The sequence below is a fragment of the Trypanosoma melophagium genome, assembly GCF_022059095.1.
Source record: "Trypanosoma melophagium isolate St. Kilda chromosome Unknown ctg6segment0, whole genome shotgun sequence".
Taxonomy (NCBI): Eukaryota; Euglenozoa; class Kinetoplastea; order Trypanosomatida; family Trypanosomatidae; genus Trypanosoma; species Trypanosoma melophagium.
In genome coordinates this window covers 510001-529458 of record NW_027125189.1, presented here as the reverse complement: position 1 = coordinate 529458, position 19458 = coordinate 510001, and the positions used below count along the sequence as shown (strand labels likewise).

At 38.9% G+C, this 19458-nt stretch overlaps 6 protein-coding genes across 6 annotated transcripts; all 6 read left to right on the top strand.

The window, feature by feature from the left end:
* Nucleotides 1-209: 209 nt before the first annotated feature.
* Nucleotides 210-2018, top strand: LSM04_007762 (uncharacterized protein; the record flags this gene model as incomplete). The annotated part of the gene is made up of 1 exon (XM_067332435.1): nt 210-2018. The coding sequence occupies one exon, from the start codon at nt 210-212 to the stop codon at nt 2016-2018; it is 1809 nt and encodes a 602-aa protein (XP_067187037.1).
* A 1218-nt stretch (nt 2019-3236) lies between these two features.
* Nucleotides 3237-5375, top strand: LSM04_003096 (Cyclic nucleotide-binding domain; the record flags this gene model as incomplete). The annotated part of the gene is made up of 1 exon (XM_067332434.1): nt 3237-5375. The coding sequence occupies one exon, from the start codon at nt 3237-3239 to the stop codon at nt 5373-5375; it is 2139 nt and encodes a 712-aa protein (XP_067186826.1).
* Nucleotides 5376-7051: 1676 nt separating this feature from the next.
* On the top strand, nt 7052-9886 carry LSM04_004073 (uncharacterized protein; the record flags this gene model as incomplete). The annotated part of the gene is made up of 1 exon (XM_067332433.1): nt 7052-9886. The coding sequence occupies one exon, from the start codon at nt 7052-7054 to the stop codon at nt 9884-9886; it is 2835 nt and encodes a 944-aa protein (XP_067186869.1).
* A 1143-nt stretch (nt 9887-11029) lies between these two features.
* Nucleotides 11030-12775, top strand: LSM04_008120 (uncharacterized protein; the record flags this gene model as incomplete). Its single annotated transcript, XM_067332432.1, has 1 exon — nt 11030-12775. One exon carries the CDS (start codon nt 11030-11032, stop codon nt 12773-12775), a length of 1746 nt encoding a protein of 581 aa, XP_067187057.1.
* A 1980-nt stretch (nt 12776-14755) lies between these two features.
* On the top strand, nt 14756-15241 carry LSM04_007945 (uncharacterized protein; the record flags this gene model as incomplete). The annotated part of the gene is made up of 1 exon (XM_067332429.1): nt 14756-15241. One exon carries the CDS (start codon nt 14756-14758, stop codon nt 15239-15241), a length of 486 nt encoding a protein of 161 aa, XP_067187046.1.
* A 579-nt stretch (nt 15242-15820) lies between these two features.
* LSM04_009622 (PRP1 splicing factor) lies at nt 15821-19024 on the top strand (the record flags this gene model as incomplete). The annotated part of the gene is made up of 1 exon (XM_067332428.1): nt 15821-19024. One exon carries the CDS (start codon nt 15821-15823, stop codon nt 19022-19024), a length of 3204 nt encoding a protein of 1067 aa, XP_067187121.1.
* Between the last annotated feature and the right edge of the window lie 434 nt (nt 19025-19458).

Genomic DNA, 19458 nt, shown 5'->3' with positions numbered 1-19458 from the left:
TCAACAGAGTAAATAGGGGGATCTGCTGCCGTAACCAATAGCGTTCGTCTCCATCCTCTTAATAATAACAAGAGCAAGTAACAAATAGTCTGTACAACGGCGATCAGCAGTAACAAAACAGTTAAAGAAAAGAAAAAAAAGAAAAGAAGAACAACGACAAGGAAAGGACAATTACAGTAATAATTTGCCAATAAACGTGTGGGTTGATCATGCGTGCCATGATGGAAGATCTGCTCTCTGGTTGGACCGTAGAAAATGAGTGGCGGGATCTGCTCGATCTCCACTCCCGCCCCCATTTCCACTCGGATTCCCACTCTAATTTCCATTCGCATTATAGTTGTAATTCCAATTCACATCAAGATATTCACTCCAATCCACGGCGGTATGGATGGAGCCCGCCGTCCCCTCCGCCATCGCAGTCGAACAATGGACGTGTGGATCGGCGTCTCGTGCTGCTGCGACTCTCACCGTACTTCGCACCCGTATTGCCCACACGCTGCTCAACAGCCACAGGCAAATCCCAACAAAAACAACGGCACCCACAAAATCATTATCAACATTACAACAATAACGACAACAACAATAACGTCAGCAGCAGCAGTAATAATGATAATGGTAATAGTAATAGTCATCATCATAATCATCACAGGAATCATAGTAGGAGTAACGGCAACAAACCACCACATCCTCCACGTCCAGAGACAGAACGAGCACGACGGAGTCGATTGCCGCAGGAATCCGATCGAATTTGTTCAGCCGCCGGACGTCCTCCACTCTGCATTCAATCCGCAGAAGGTGAGAGTGTGAGTACATTAGGAACTACACGGCAGCCACATCAACCAACATTATCACGCGTCTCATCATCCGCAGGGAGAGAATTTTTTAACTCTCTTGCTAGGGTTTCTCCTCCTTGCAGTGGAAAAGCCGTCTTGTTGCCTGAAGTAAAACGATGTACTAGTGGAGGAAATGTTGCTACTACAAACAGCAGTAGTACTCCTATATCTTCTATTGTGACCCATCCTGCATATTTGTATCAGCGACCGGATTCTAGTTTTGACAGGGATGAGGATGAGTATGATGTTGGTAGTGGTAGTGGTATTTCCGTTTCACCCAGAAGTGAGATGCGGCAGTATAGTAGTGGTCCTTGTTCCTCTTCTCGGGAGGGCTTTGGCGAAGAGATGACAATGACGGAGGCGAATCAACAAACCGATTTATTAAAATGGGAGACTCTTTGTGGTATTGAAAGGAATGTTATGGAGAGACGTGAAATTGCGGCTAAAAAACTCAACGATCTCCAGGCACAAATAAAGAAAACGAGTACGGCTCTAGATGCATTAAAGTCGCAAGAATGGACAATGCGAGGCCAACTTCGTTCATTCAAACGACTTCAAGGCTATGTCCTCAGAGAAGAACGAAAATGTAAAGAGTTAGAACGACTGGCCCAAAATGCAAGAGAACGATCGAGACATCTTTCTCCTTCATTAGAGCATGAAGATCTCTTTGAAAAGGAACCAACACCCCCAACCGCCTTCACTGCAGACACGGATGAACTCGTTTCCATCACTCGTCTGCTGGATCGGCGTAGTGCACTTCAACGGGAACGATCTGCTCTTAAAGAGGCCATTCGTACGGCGACTTTGGAGAATGCATCACAGTTATCCTCAGCATCCCACGGTGGACGCATGCGAGTTAAATCATCATCATCATCAAGAGAAAGAATGCAGGAAAAACAACATCGGCAACTCTTGCAGCGTAGACAACTCGAGCGGACTATTGCGAATCTGCGGGAAAAGGAAAAACAAATGCAAGAGAAAAAACGACACGCCGAGATACGAACGCGCACGCTTACCAAACGGATTGAATCTATCCGAGCATCTATACGCGAGCGGAATGAGCAGTTCCAGAAAAGTGTAGTATGTAGATCTCAACAAAAGCTTGAACCCAGGTTGTATGATGATCGTGATACGGCGGTGGAAGAACCTCACAACTCCTTCTTTATTACAGATGTGGTAGTCTGATGAGCAGACAAACTCTCACACACAGAGGAAAAAATATTAAAAAAAAACAAAAAGCAAATAAAATACGGGAAGAACCAATTCACTTGTAAAATTTCTATTAGAACTTTTTTTTCTTTTTCTTGTATTATTACTATTATTATTCACGTTTTATACGCATTTCATGTAAGTTACATAACGGGATACTACTATTCCCAAATTTGGAGGATTTTTCTTATATTCCGTTTTTTTTTCATTGCATTGGTCTTTCGGTAATTGAATGTAATATTTCCCTTATTTGTGACCCTTTTCATCGTTTTTCTTTTTTTGGGTTACGTATGTTTTTATTTATTTATTTTTGTATTATCGATCTATCTATCTACTTCTCTATTTATTTCTTTTAGTTTCTGATTCTTTTCTCAGGCGAATTAACCTCACACTGAGGCATTCAAATGTACCATAAAATGATGATAATTCCCTGTTTATTGGCTCACAAGAAGAGCCGCGATCATTACCTATCACTCTGAAAGTTTCGCCTACGTTTATTGATCCCCTGTATACGGCGAGAAAAGTATTTCAATTCTTCTTTCTGATATTTCTTCAAAATACCGCATGTGAATCGACTGACTTTTGTGTGTGCTGCATTTTGAGAACACACATTATTTCTATTACAATTTGATTTAACACAACACGCCGTATGAATTACTCCATTGGAGTAGAAATACTCTCAGTGAAATATACCAAAGAGAGTTTTTTTTCTTTTTTTGGACAATGTATCGTAATGAACTGCATATGACGGAGACGCTACACTTCACAGTATCGGATAACGAAAAGTTTTTTTTTGTTTTTTTTTTTTACAGATCATTCCCAATAGTGTGGCTCAATGGACTATATTTTTACCTTTTTCAAAAAAAGATATATGCGTCTGTAAATGAAATTGACCAAGACTGATGTTATGGTAAAAATAAGGACAGAGTTATGGTATCATATATGAGACAGTGAATAGTTTAAGTTGACTGGAAGTTCTTTACTAAAAATGAAAAGGGAAGACATATTTTTGGTTTATTTCTACTTTTTCCCCCTTGTTCTCTCTCTCTCTCTCTCTCTCTCTCTATATATATATATATATATATATATATATATATGTATAAATGAACCATGAATATCTATTTTTCTTTCTTATTCTTTTTTATTCTTATTTAGTTATTTTACTACATTCAGCTGCCACGAATATCAGACGCTATGGACACACGACCACCTCTTTTTGTACGGAATACGGCGGGAGTTCATCCCTTTCTCCCAACAGCCGCACAATTACGTTCATTTCCGCAGGAAGTGGCTGAGGAAGTACGGGGCATCGCAATAGCTGTGCTCAGACGTTTATTATATCCAATTATACAACGCCGTATTGCGAGTAAACACCGAAAACGAAATATTGATGCCATACATGCTCGTGAAATGTTACAAACGAAGATGGTGGCTGCATTTGAGCAGATTTCTGCTTTGGCTACATGTTTACATTCCTTGGATATGAGTATGGATATGACGCATGCACACGATGCTATACGAGAAGTTTTCAAATCTGCGGATTATCGCATATTTGTACAAAGAGAGTTTATTCAGCATCATGGCGAACCTTGCAGTGGTGTAATGATTGTACTCACAGGTTCTGTTCGAAAACAATCCCTACTAGCGAGAAGTAAAGGAATGATAACAGGCGGTAAAACACACTCGCGTCCATCCACCTCAACTCATTCCTTAATACAACAAGAGGAGATGTCACAAACAAGTCGTGTCTCATCTGCTGCAGGAAGTATACGTCGATGTAGTACATCTAGTAATGCGGGTGAGTTTATAGTAAGTGATCCATTACTGCATGCACCTGCTGTGTTTGGGGAATATTCCACAATAGGTGCTTTTCCGTGTATAGATTCCCTTGTAGCCGATTCCCTGCATGTTGTAACAGCCACTATATCAAAAGCCTCTTACTATGCTATTATGGAGACACTTCCAAAACGTGTTCAACAGGAATTTTTACTGCGGTCTCTGGAGTTGCGTGAGAAGTTTCTTCCGCAGTTTGCCCCAATGACGACGGGTCGTATGCGATTATGTCCGCTTCTCTCTGGTCTTAGCGATGCCAACTTATTGCATCTCATGGACTATCTTATTCCTCAAGTACGTCCTGCGGGGATGCAAATTGGTGAACCTGGTGTTCCTGCGCATATATTTTTTATTAGACGTGGTTTAGTGCATCTTCAACAGGATCAATCATTTGTAGCTGATATGAGTTCACCAATGCAGCCTAAAAGTCGTAGTTTACTCCTTGATGGACATACATTTGGGGAACGACAGTGTATTTTTAGAGAAGCACTAGGTGATACGGTTTATGCCATAACCAATGTAGATTTGTATTTACTACCATTTTCAGTACTTATTCAATTTATGAAACAAGACTCCGATGCACGTTCCACTATTTATGCCGCAGCAAAGTCAGCATCTTTATTATTAGAGAAGGAATTTGAGGGAATGCGCTTTTTACCCTCTTCACTAGAAAATCTTGGTATTGTTTTACTAGGATCTGCAAAACTTTCCCGATGGTTTCAACGTCGTGTTAGTATTACGACGGTCGGTCTTCGTCGTGAAACAATAGATGGTGTGACGGCACGAGATATGTCGTTAGCAATGCAAACCGGAAAGAACGGCAGTACATACGGCGTTTCCCCGCATTTCTTAGCAAAAGTGCGAAGGATTCCACTATTGAGTCTCTGTTCACCCGATAACGACTTTTACGAAGAGTGTGCCCGCCGCTGGACGCTTCTCTCCTTTGAGGCCGGTGAGTACATCATTCACCGTGGGGAGGAGTGTAATCGTCTGCTGCTCTTCATTCAAGGCGGGGCGGCGATTGTGCGGGATGAAACGAAGTTAACACAAGATGCCCAATCTAATCATATCTTATTAACACCACCATCCTCCTCTGCACATCTCCCACGTGTGCCAAAGGGCTGCATTGTGGGCTACACCTGCGTACGGCGTCATCCCTGGTCGGTGAGTGTTGTGGCGATGGACAGTCAAGTGGAGGTGTGGGAGTTGAGGCGTGCCACATTTGTGGAGTTACTGCGCAAACATCAATTAGAGCGTAAAATGCAGGAACTCGCACTGCAGTTGTTACAACCGCTGATGCAGCAACCCAGTCGTTCGGTGGTGTTGGACCTCCAGCCATTATTATTGCCGTCGCCTAATTCACTGTGGAGTGAACAGGCCGTGCCGAATATGCATCCGGTGAGTTTCTGCGAGTACATGCGATATCCGGTGTGGCGTGAAGGGGATCTCCCGCTGGGGTTTCGCAATAATAGACGAATATCAAGTTTCAGTTCACCATGAGTTAAGTGCAAGTACAGCAAAAGGGAATGTGAGCGTTTTTTTTTTCGTTGTTGTTTAGATCTTCAATGGTGGATGAGAGCTATTTTTTGTTTTCGTTTCTTTTTGTTTTTTCTCTTGTTTCTGTGTTGAAGAGGAATTGGAAATATTAATAAGAAGAAGATTAGAGATAGAGAGATTAAGAAAGAGAATGGAATTGGGCACACTCAAATGAGTAGATGCAGTCAGAGGTAATAAGTGATGGAAATGAGATTATATATATATATCATGTGCTGATAAATGCAATGTATCTAACGTATTGGTGACTGTGTAAATGATCCGGGCGATTGAAAAAAAAAAAACATTATCGAAGAAGAGAAACGTGGAAATGATAATGATAATATTATTATGAAAAATGGAAGGAAATCGAAAACAAAAAAGATTTGAAATAAGAAGGAGTGAGAAGAGTTTTTATTTATTTATTTATCTTTTTCTTCTTCTTTAGTTATCATTTTTTCTTGAGGCATATCTCCCCTGTATTATCACTATTATTAAGTTTTGTATTTCTGCTATTGCTAAGCTACAAAATACATACTTCGTTGCCAACAAACCAATAAAAAAAATAATAAAGAATCCTTTTTTTTATTATAATGATTCTTTATTATTATTATTATTATTATTATTATTATATGACTGCGTTGCCAGCCCTTTGTTTCCCTTGTTTTTTTTTCGATTGTATTTCTACTCGTGCTTCTGTTTTTTCTTCTTTCTAATGTACACTTCTCCGCTATATAATAACGCTAATGAGGTTTATATTAGCCTGAAGAGAAAGAGGGGTAATTGTAATGAACGGACATTCACACTGCAGCAAGATAAGAGAATAGAGAAAAGAATATAATTAGAGTACAACATGCTTCTTGCTTTATATATTAGAAGCTATATTTACAGGAGATCATAAAAGGTAGCAAAAGAATATACAAAACGATTTAATTGGGTATTGAAGCTGAAAAAACCATATACATATATACATACACTCATGCACATATTTGCTTCTTGAACTCTTTCTCTGAAGTTATTTCTTTTTTTTACTCTTCTTTTCCCTCTGTGTGTCTGTGTTTGAGTATCTGTGTACATATGTGTTTGAGTTGTATGTATATATCTATATCTATATGTATATTACCTGTTTTATTTTATTTGTAATACGCTATTTTTATTACTATTACATATTGTGTCTGTGGTGGGGAATAACCAATTCACATATTTTCTCTCTATTTTTTTTTTCTTCTTTCTGTTGATTGGCCTTTGGGCTTTGACAGCTAGTGGGATTGTGAAGAGGAGTTTCTCTGCAGCTCACCGGGAAGAAAAGGAATAGCAGAAGGACGGCCTGCGAAATAGATACTGAAAGAGAAAGAGAGTTAATATAAATATATACTCAAGTACACAAAACAACAATAGCGACCATAACACGGCGAACAAACAGAAGAGTATAGGAAAATCACAAAAAGAAAAAAGCAAAAGCAAAAAGGAAACGAACAGTACACAACTATTCAACTCTTTATTTCCTAGTTTAATTATTAATTATTAATTATTATTATTATTATTATTATTATTATTATTATTATTATTATTATTATTATTATTATTATTATTATTATTATTATTATTATTATTATTAAACTCTTTCCCAGTTTCTACTCTCAATGGGTGGTGGAGTCTCACGTGGTATACCGCAGGGTGTGCCTCTGTACGCATACGATGGACAAACCCCAATTTACCCACACACTTCTGCGGTCGCCGGTGTATCATCACCGTGGATGAATCCACAGCAATTACAATTACAACAACAACAACAGGAACAGAGTTTCTTTCCACGAGGCTCATGGCCGCGCTGGGCAAATGGAAATCAATTTACACCACCACAATTACAACCACAAACACCGCAATATTATCAAAATCATAATCCGCATCAACTGCCGGCGTCTTATAGACCATGCACTATGGGAAATGTATCCCCAGGTGGAATACGTGGTGGTGTTGCTGCGGCTGCTGTTGGATGGGCAACAACACCCAATAATAATAATAATAATAATAATAATAATAATAATAATAATAATAATAATAATAATAATAATAATAATAATAATAATAATAATAATAATAATAATAATAATAATAATAATAATAATAATAATAATAATAATAATACAGCAATACCACCAAGAACGTCAACCACGAGAGCAGCAACGGCTCCATCACAGAGAGACTACCGGTCTATTTCCACTACGTACGCCGAACCACGACCCGTAAGTCCATCAAAGAGCGTGAGAGAAACTACGGCTACTCCCACTAGGGCGCATTCACCGTCTCATGAAAATATAAATAGAAGAAGAAGGAAGAAGAGAGATGAAAAACGATCATTGAGGCGTTCCTCGTCCTTTTCTTCATCTTTTACTGCAACCTCTTTGTCTTTGTCTGCATCTTCTTCGCATAAGCGCTCGCACCGTTCTCGCCGACATGCCCATCACCGTAGAAAAGCATCCCGCGGAGACAAGAGTGCAAGTCCCCGAGGTGAACCCAAAAGGAAAAAGAAAAGTAAAAGTGTTAAAAGAGGAGGAGGAGGTGGTGGTGGAAACAGGAGTGTTAGTGCTAATTCTAGTACTATGAATAGTAGTAGCATTAGTAGTAGCATTAGTAGTAGTAGTAGTAGTAGTAGTAGTAGTAGTACGGCTAACAGCAGCAGATTCAGTAGTGTTAGTGGAAGTGAGGGTGGCAGGAAAGGAAGGAGAAGAAAGTATCACAGACGTCGTTATCACCGACATCACAGAGAAAACAGAGAAAAAGAAGAAAAGAAGATAAATACAACTATTCCTACCACACCCATACCCACAACAACAGCACCTATTAAAGTAGTTACACCACCACCACCTCCTCTTCCGACGGTTACGATTCCTGTTCCTCCAGCCGTAGTTATTCCTGCTGCGGTTCCTATTCCTAACAATGGTGGGGAGTTGCCGCAGCCTCTCAGCCAACAAAAGTCGCAGAGAAGAGATGGACGTCATCATCATAATCATAATAATAATAATCATCACAATCATAATCATCGCAATAGTGATCACGCATCATTGCGACGTAAAGAATTAGAAGAGAGAAATCGAACAAGTAAGGGGAAACGTGGAGTTGGATCCTCTAGGAGGGCTGAGGCTTCTCTTTCATCATCCTTTTCGCGATCATCAAGTTCAACGTTATTATCATCATCAAAGTCTCCGATCTTGCGAGATAAGGGATTATCATTACAGAATACATCCCGTCCTGCTTCACGCTCTCCACGGGATTTAGCTGAAAAGAAGAACAGGAATAAAATAACGGATCAACAGAAAGAAGAACAAAAGGAAAAAGATGAGAAAAGGTCTAGAAGACAGAATGGTACTACAATAGATGGAGATCGACAGACAGAAGGATCATCCTACCATCATCATCACCATCATCGCCATAGTCATTCCGATTCCATGCGGCAAACCCCACGCCATAATCATAATAATCACATTAATGGTCATAATAGTAGCCATTACACACGTGGTAGCAAAGAGCGTGAGTCGCGTAGTACACGACGAAAGAATAATAATAATAATAATAATAATAATAATAATAATAATAATAATAATAATAATAATAATAATAATAATAATAATAATAATAATAATAATAATAATAATAATAATAATCATCATCATCATCATAATAGCGGGAAACACACAGGGGAACACCAACACAATAAGGAAGATGGACGCAGACACCACGGTGTTTCATTATCCGTTTCAAGCCGCAGTTCACTCAACACAACTCCGAGAGAAAGTGATGAGGATTATTATCGGCGGCATGATGGAAAAGGGAATTCTTCGTCTAAACAAGAACAACGAACCGATGCGAAACAACGAAAGAGAGAACAATCCCCAAGTAGTAAAACGAGTGAAGTTATAACAAGTAGAGGAGAAGTGGAAAAGAAAAGCTCAAATGGTAAGGAGTCAGCCCGTAGTGCGTTATTGCGTCTACTTGGACTAGGTCGGAAATCATCCCAAACCACAGAGAAACAGGATGCGAGGAGTGGGAGAAATACATCGCGAGATCCGTCCCCACGGCGGGATTTACCACAAGCATCAATAAAGAAGAAAAACATAAATACACCTCGAGTGATGTCTGCGAATTCATCTTCTTCACACAAAGCCAATAAAAAAGATGACTTCGATAACAAGCATTTATCACCGTTGGGTTTATTTGTGCGGAAAGCATCACACCTTTTATCTGGTGAGAATGAGAAACGTCCAGTACAGGATGAAAACACTGAAGACTCTGGTAAATTAAAAATGATAGAAAAACGTAGTGGTTCTCCTTCTAGTAAACAGAGAAATGAACGAAGAAGCAATTCTCGGGATTGTCACTGTTCTAATAACACCTTAAGGACTAGCAGTATCAGTAATGGGAGAAGACGTAGAGAAAAGATAAGCCGTAGTCATTCAAGACGTGTACATCATCGATAAAAGTGGATGGGATGAGTTTGTTGGTAAAAAAAAAGGAAGGGGGTGTTAACGTTGATGATAGGAGTCTTGAAAAAATGAATTATGGATCATCATTATAATCATTTCTTTTTTTATTCTTCTTGTTCTTGTTATTATTGTGTTGTTATTATTGCTCTCTTTTTACAGAACGGAAATTGCTCTCTGCTCTATGCATGTTGTGCTCTATGAGTTGCTTTGACGATGTCTCTTTGAGTTTTCTGAGAGACTTATTCGTATCAGCGTTTCACAGAGTGAGTCGACGTTGTTTTTGTTTTCATTGATGATTTGTATTTACTTTTTTCTGTGGTTCAAATAAATTTGCACTTAATTACGCATTTGCTGCATTAACGTAGAAATATGCGGAAAAAAGTATTTTTGTGTATATTGCAACTATTATATGATCTGCAATTATTGTATGAAATTTCTTTGATGTATGTTTTTTTTCTTTTCTTTCTCTTTATTATTATTTTTTTTGTCCTTTTGGTTGTATCTTTCTGTTTATGTTTCTGTTTCTGTTTCTGTTTATTATTATTATTATTATTATTATTATTGTTATTATTGTTATTATTATTATTATTATTATTATTATTATTATTATTATTATTATTATTATTAGTATTATTATTATTATTATTATTATTACTCTCCGGCATTATATTGTATGTGTCTGTGTGTGTTTTCACAATACAGAATAGTGGAGACAGGAACGCTATTACCCACCAGTTGGCTCTGTATATTATTTGTACTTCTTTTCATCTTATCTATTACTACTTCCAACATCATCTTTTTTTTCTTTCCTTTTGTTTCGTTGTGTTTGTTTCTTTACTCCGTTTTTTTTTTGTTGTTGTTTTGTCTTTATGTGATGTTGGAAAAGTTAATAGTGACAAGAATTACAGTGGCAGACAGCTATCGATGTTTCCTATCCTCCTCTTTTTTGTTTTCTCTCCCTTTCTTTGTATTATATATATATATATATATAATAAAGTGTGTGTTAATTCTCTTATTCATGTTTTTTTCTTTTTTTCTTTTAACACCATTTCGTAAAGAAGCAATAGTGGTTGGGAGTAGTATTAGTATTATATTAGTAATTATATTATATTATTAGTATTAGTAGTTAATCGTGGTATGACGTATGCCCCTCCGAACTGTCTATTGCAGTTACTGCGGGATTACACATCGCAGGCACTTGACGCCGCACGTGATGTTTCGGATGAGTTTGAAGGCGAAGTGATCGAATTAACGCGACGCGCTACACGCATTCACACGATTCTTAAAATTATTCGCGAGTGTGAAGAGAAATCTCGCACACATACACTTCCCAATATGAATACTAATAGTAATAATAGTACTAGTAGTAATACCATATCAACATCAATGGACATACAGGACGGTACTGTAGAAACAGCAGTACAATTGGCATTACGGGGATTGGGAGAGATGATCGCAGAACTCACCGGTGTGATAAGTGTTGATGAGAAGAGAAGAAAAGGAAGATTTAATAATAATAATAATAATAATAATAATAATAATAATAATAATAATAATAATAATAATATCAGTTCATCGCCATTATATGAACTGCGGCCACTCGCCAAACACGTCTCGCTCGCAGAGGCGGCGTTGGAAGTATTTGGCCACAATACAAAAGTTGTCTTTAGACGCACAGAGAAACGCGGACGAGTAGATCAAACAACAACACAAATAGAAACAAAACAATATTCAACAATATTTGCATCTCTTTCCGCCGAACAACGCAAGCGACGTTTAATGTTATACACCGCCCGTTCCGCCCTATTGCCCCACTCCATTCCATCACCCGTCAGTCTTACTAAGAATATAAATAGTGGAAGTGTGCCATTGTTTGTTTCCCCTGCAGTGCGGGAGTTTGCGGATCTCAATATAGCGGCGGAGTGTGCGATGTTGGCGGCATTTCACTGTTTAGATGTGAAGGCGCAATTACTGCGGGAACTGCCGGCACTGCGGCGGGAAGTGCGACAACGACAGTCATCGCTGCGGGCCGCCGGTGTGCAGACATTCACCCCATGCAGGAATATACAAAAAGAAGAAGAGGATAAAGAGAAGGAGAAGAAAGAATATAAAGAAGATAAATATAAAGAAGAGCCGTGGTTTGAGTTTCCATGTACGGAGGCGGGTGTGATTCGCATTATTGTACGCCGTGCACTCGCAATGGAATTAACGTGGAATTCAACGCACGGCGGCCGTTGGCGGGTGTTAACACTACGATGGCTGCTGCGTATACAAACACCACCGGAACTATTCACAGACGCTATTATGATCTCGCATTCAACACTTCACAGTAATAATAATAATAATAATAATAATAATAGTAATAATAATAGTAATAATAATAGTGAGACAAGTGTGCCACTTCGTGTTCTTCCAGCACACTATGAGGCCTCTGTACGTTATCTCAATAATTACTTCGAGACGGGATTAGAGAGTGGCTGTTTGGCCGCCTTACATCTCGTGAATGCGGTGGTGATGGATGTCATTGAAACACAATGTAAAGCCCTGCGTGAGACGTTTTTTATTGGACCACTCGAGTCTTCTTTTGTGGTGGATGTACATCCTGGGACTTATGTGGCCATCACACTACAACCACCATCTCCGGCAATCCCAGTAGCAAATACAAATACAATCTCAATAGCAAAAGGAAGTGTAGTTCCGCTACTTCACGTAAAGTATAGATTGTTTATGGGCACTGTTGTGGTGGAGTGGCGGAGAGGCACAGATACGAGTATGACACTGCAGTCTGATCTCTACAGTGATACACAAGCAGAGAATGGTCCAATCCCCGCTGTTGTGATTGTGGATGTGGAACGATTATTGTGGAAACTTATTTCTGTGTAGGAGGACACCGCACTATTAGAAATAGGTGTGACTGTACAATTAAAAAGAAGAAAAAACAAAAAAAAAAAAACAAAAAAAGAGAGAAAAGGAGGAAACAGTTTATTTTTTTCTTTAAAGTGTATTTATTTGTATCTGAATCTGTATCATGTGTTGCGCTCTCAATATCCTCTACGACGAATTTATTTAATGGGACTCCTTTTTTTTTTCTTCTTCTTCCTTCATTCCTTTTATCTTTTGGGTTACTATGTTAACTAATTGTAAAGATGAGGTGTTGTGATAATATCTGAAATAAGAAGGAGCGACGAGGTGATTGGAATCAAAGTTCTCTGTTTACATTGCATGAACCAAGACCGCAACGGCTTAGAGACTGTTACCACTATTACTATTAGTACAAATAATAATAATAATAATAATAATAATAATAATAATAATAATAATAATAATAATAATAATAATAATAACAATATTACCCCTAACAACAAGGACAACACAGTAGTCTCTTCCCATCGTGGTTGCTGGTTCTACGGCGGCTTCTCAGTACCGTGTATGCCCCAATAGCATTAAACGTAGAAGAAACACACGTGAATGATGTACCTGTTCATATACTTATTACCCGACTGCAGCAGTATACGAGATCCACCGCCGAGGATCATGAATCTTCACAAGAGATGATAAACACACAAACTATACAAGAAGAAAAAGGAAAACAAAATAATAGTGCAGATAAGCAAGAGTTGTTGTTGGGAAAAGATGTATACTCAGGGAAAATGCATATGTACAAAATGAGCTTGACAGACGACTATGCCTTTCACAAGAGGAGAGATTAGAGAATGAGTGTGCCCCGCAGAAACAAACACCACCGCTGGTTTCGCCTATATTTACAGGAACAACTGAGCAGCTGCCTTTATTAATGGAGGCGGGTGTATTATCTCTTAACAGAGAAAAGAGGTGGAACTCCTCTCAAGCAGTTGAGACTTCCTTAACTACCAACTCTCATGGCGTTAAAAGAGTAAAAATCAAAAGCAAAAGAACAACCTTCAGATACCTTCTCACAGATGGGTATTAAATAATGAATATTAGCACTACAAAGAAAAAAAGAAAGAAAGAAAGAAAGAAAGAAAGAAAGAAAGAAAGCGAGAGATAGAGAGAAATAAAAACTGAATGGGAAACATTTTTTTCAGTATACTGTATCACTCTTCTTTGGGCCATTGTAGTTTGGAGCTTTAAATGAAATGAAGATTTAAACAAACAACCATGGAATGGGACTCTTGTGTATTACTTTGTGTCCTTTCTGAGACTCACATTGAGTCTCTTGACTTGTATTCAGCGTAATGTACTGAATGAATATGGAAACTAACATTACAGGGACTGTTATAAAATTTTTTCCTTTTTATTATCGTTTTGCCTTTTTTTTATTGCCTTTATAGCCACAGAACTACTATAATTTTAACTATATGCACTACTTCTTTTATTATGAGAGTTTTGTTACGACTATTGTTTTTTTTTCTTTTTTACATTTCAGTCTTTTACAACTATTTCTCTCTGTTTGTTTATTTATATTTTGTGCTTCTTTGACTGATGTCATCACTGATGGTTCATCACATTTCTCTTCTGGGTGATGTTGTTGTCGTGTAGACTTTTATATTTCTTTCTCTTTTTTTTTCTTGTTGTTCTTGATGGTTTAATTAATTTTGTGATTGTGTGAATTTGGAGGTGTTCGGCTGTTCATAGCTGGAGTGAGACCAGAGGGACAAGAGAAATCCACACATTACTCTTGTATAGTTATTTCTTTATTTGTTTACGGCGTTTTTTGATTAGCCAAATCCTTTTTTATTATTTGGCTTCTCAACATATATATATATATATATATATATATATATATATATATATATATGTTAGTTACGTAACAGAGGACAGGAGAGAAATCAAGGAATAGTAAAAAAAAAAAGAAAAAAAAAGTGAACCCAAACCCAAACCAAAATGATTTCAAATACGAATACTTTTATTAAAGCGGCTACAGAAAACATTCAACATAATGTGCGAACACTATTTCACTGGGATCCCATCGGCAATAAACTGCACTGCGCCATGCGGGATGCATTCTTTCTTGTCATTGATACACCCAAGTTCTTTATGTACACCCACAGTGCCTATGGAGCCATGCGGCGGTATATTCGCCAGGCCCGCATTAATAAAGGCAAAGTGAATCCCGAAGACTTTCGCGAAGTGGACACAAATGTTCTGCGAGAATCCCTCATTCGCTTTGCCCAATGGAAGGGCCCACTGCAGAAGATTGACTTTCGTTGGTTCTACTGGATGTATGCACTAATGATTGGCTATGTGCTCTGGCAGGGTCTCGCACTGCAGAAGATGTTAGATGAGAAGGTGGAGCGGAGTGGTATGTCACTGGAGGAGCGTAGAAATTTGTTTGATGATGAGTATGAGGAGGATCTTCGGCCGCGGTAATATTGAGATTCACATACATACATAAACACATAGTGAATAGGGAAGGAAATAATATTAATATTGAGGTATGTGTGATGCCCTGTTATTATGATGGTGATTATTACTATTTCTTTGCTATTCTTTTTGTTGTAATTGATGATGCTGAGGTACACAAAGGAAATGAATACATCTCTCTATTTTCTAAAGATAATAGAAGAGAGTATTCTTTTTTCTGGGAGTGTCACTTTAAATCCATGTGGGAAACATTAGGTTTTGATCGTGTTCCTTCTATACATTTATGGTTGTATTGCCCCTTCTGTTTTACTAATGTGGTTATTATTTACGGTAATGGATCTATGTTTTCATTCTTTTAAAGTTTCCTTTTAAAGATAAAGCCGCTAAAATATGATTTTCTTTTCTCTTTTACTTCTTTATTTTTGCTTCATTCGGAAGCTGCGAAGAAAAAAAGTAAAGAAATAAGAAAAAACAAAAACAAACAATACTATACACTTTTATATCTAGATCTAGATATATATATATATATATATATATATATATATTTATTTATTCTACCTCTTCAGTTCGTCTGTGTATTTGTTAATGAGTACGGCTCCTCCAATGATAGCAAAGAAAGACAAGTATGAACAGTTACTTGTCAAATATGATTGGAGATCCCCATTTCCTCCACATAACTATCAATACGGTATTGGACGTGGGGCGAAGGGATTCTCAACATCCGCCGAGTTGAGTTCCGCCTCCGGGGCGGCCGCACAGTTTATGCTGCCAGCCAACGATAAGAACAACTTATTACTAGACGCTTTAGACCGAATGGAGGAGAATAGACACAAACGTCGAAAAGAAGATGCGAAGCGAAATCGCACTTCTTCTTCTTCTGTTAATGTGATGGTTGGTGGTGAGACGAAGCGAGCAAAGGTATTACTCTCAATGGACGATATCGCCACTATTGGAAGTGGTATTACAGCCAACGCCTTGGTGAAACGTAATGCCCGCACAGAAGACATGGATGTGGTGGATAATTATGAATTCGCAGATGAAACAGCCGTCGTGACGGCCAGTGATTTACTCCGCAGTCGCACAGTGACAACCGATCAAACATTAGAGAATATACTCGGAATGGGATCACCAACGGAGCAAACCACATGGATTACACACTCCCGCGCCTTGCGTGAAATGGGAATGGCGAAAAAAGCCCAACAAACACTTATAGAAGGATGTCGAATGACGGGAAGTAAAGGTCCACTTATTTGGAAAGAACGACTCCAACACATGCAGGACCCGGCGGCCCAACGTCAATTGTTAGAAGAGGCTGTGAAGATATGTTGTGGATGTGAGGAGTTGTGGTTATTACTATTAGAGCATGAACCCCCGCATGAACATTTGCATTGGCTACAGCAGGCCGTTATGGCGTGTCCGGCGAGTGAGAGTTTGTGGTTGCGGGTGCTTGAACACGTTTCTACACCGCGAGATCAGAAGAAAATTATTCGTAAGGCATTGGAGGTCACACCAGAACTTCCATCCCTTTGGGCAATGCTGGCACGATTAGAGGATTATGAAACAGGGAAAGCTATATTTAATGCGGCTGCAGCAGAGCATCTTTCACTTCAAATTGTGATTGAAGCGGCAAAGTTTGAGGAATTTCACCTGAAAACAACTCAATTAAAAGATGAGAAGGGAAACTTGGAACAATTAGAAAATGATAGAATTAACTCCTTTGTACGTCAAGCTGCTCAACGTTTTCTTATCATGGATGAGGAAAAATCTCGTAAGGAGTGGCTTGAAGTAGCCCGTGTAGCTGCTGTCGATCGATATGTTATTACATCAGCGTACATGTATTTAAATTTTTTATCTGATAAAAACTCCACAACAACACTCTCTGTGCCCACAACATGGATGGAAGATTTAATAGCATTAATTTCAGATACATGGCATACACATGATGTGTTATGTGCTATTTGGGCAGCCATGCTTCTTCTTTACCAGATACATGGAAACTCTGGGCAACATACTAAAGATAAGAACAAGACTAATACTACTACTACTACTACTACTACTACTACTACTACTACTACTACTACTACTACTACTACTACTACTACTAATAATAATAATAATAATAATAATAATAATGTGACAGAGAGAGAGATGGAAGTCATGACGACATGCCTTCAGTTAGCACCGTCCTCCGCAATAGAAGCCTCACTCTTAGCGTTAACAAAGTACCAATCTTCTTGCACAATGCAGACCCCAAATGCCAATAAAACAATTAATGAAGAAGAGGAAGAAGAACTTGATCGGCCAGTACCAACAGATGCTGCTATCTCTGTTACAAATGTTAACACGACATCAGCAACTGCTGCATCTCAGAGTCTTCCTGAACCACTTCTCGGTGTGTTTCTTCGTACACTCCTACACACACCGCTACTCAGTACAGTGGAGGTATTACTTCGTATAGCCAAAGTACTGTATGAACGACGATATTACAACGGTGCCTCACACGTACTGCAGCTTGGTATATCACGATATCCATCCCACACTGGTCTCTATGCGGCGGCTGCGAAAACACTAAGGGCGATGGGTTGTGAAACCGAAGCGGAACAGGTTTTGCTGCGGGGAACTGAAGTTACACCAGCGGATTCAGATATTGCGTGGGTAAAACTTGCGGTACATAGACGCAGTAAACATGAAGATATTGTTCCACTTCTTGAAAAGGCTATTTCTATATTTCCAAAATCCGAACGATTGTGGTTAATGCGATTAGAAGCAGAAGGAATGCGAGTAAAGACGGCACTAGATGAGGCGGCAATGCGAGGGATTAGCACAGCACCATTTATTGCGGAATTACGTCAAGTCTATACAAGAGCACTTCGTCCCACACACTGTCGGTTTATACCAAATCTCTGGTGCTATGCAGCTGTCAAGTTGGAATCAAAATTGTTAAGTGATGCCAGTGCTGCCAGAGCTTTACTGCTTGACGGTGTAGTTGTATGTACACAACAACAACAACAACAGACACATCATAAACGCCAATATCTTCACAGTCACGCGGAAGTACTTGCCGCGTTTGGACTTGCCCGATCACACGTGGAGTTAAGACACGCCGGACGCCAGACCGCACTGGAAGTAGTGAGAGAAACACTACAGCAACTTCCCAAGAAGGACGGCTGTTTCACAGTTCCCGTTGGCGAATTGGCATCTTTCGCAATTGACTTGGAGGCCCCAGCCGCACGGGGACGGGCCGCAGCGCAGGCGGTGCAGCATTGGCGTTTGCGGGATCCACTCGTATTGGCGTCTGTCGCGAAGGTATATCACGCCGCAGGGAGACACAGGAAGGCATTTGAACAAGTATTAAAAGCAGTGAAAATGAGTTCTGGTCGTTGTGGGGATGTTGTGGCGTTGTGGTTAAAGTTGGCGTATTTACCAGTATATAGGGAAGTGCTGTTGGAGACGATGGGCATCACAGATGAGGCGGGGTTGACAAACACGATGGAATCAATGGAAATGAGTCGATTGTTATCTTGGCTGTGTGAACAGATAGATGTATACGGTGTGTTGGGCGAGGATAAACAGAATCGAGTGAATAGTAATAAGAATATTGACAATATCGGCAGTGGTAGTAATGAGAACCACACAACAACAACAACGATAATAACATTAAAGCCTAACAGTGGACCATTGTGGATAGAGGTGGCGAAGGCACAGGACCCGAGTAATGTAACACTACTTGGATACAGAGACTCCATAGAGTCTATGCTGCAGAAGGTGATGGATCTTATTGAATTATGAGGAAATATAAACAAGCTTATGGACATCATCACAGCGGGGGTGTAAACTCTGTTTACAGATGGAGTTAATATTTCTTTGTTTTTTTTTTGCTTTTTGACGTTTATGGTGGAACTCTTGTTACTATTCTATTCTCTCTCTCTTTCCATCTATATTTCTGTTATTAGAAACACAGACATACAGCTGAATATATATATATATATATATATATATATATATATATATGGTTTATTTTTATTGTGTTTTTATTTTTCTTCTTATTATGTTAAGTGGAATATCATTTCAAGTCATTTACTTTATTTTTCATTTTTTTCTCTCCCATCCATTTTTAACAGTCACCTCGTAAAGGATAGAAAGGATAGAGAGGGAAGGAACTCCCAAAAAACAAACAAAGAAAAGTGAACCGCTATCACTAAATATAATATTCAATACATAGA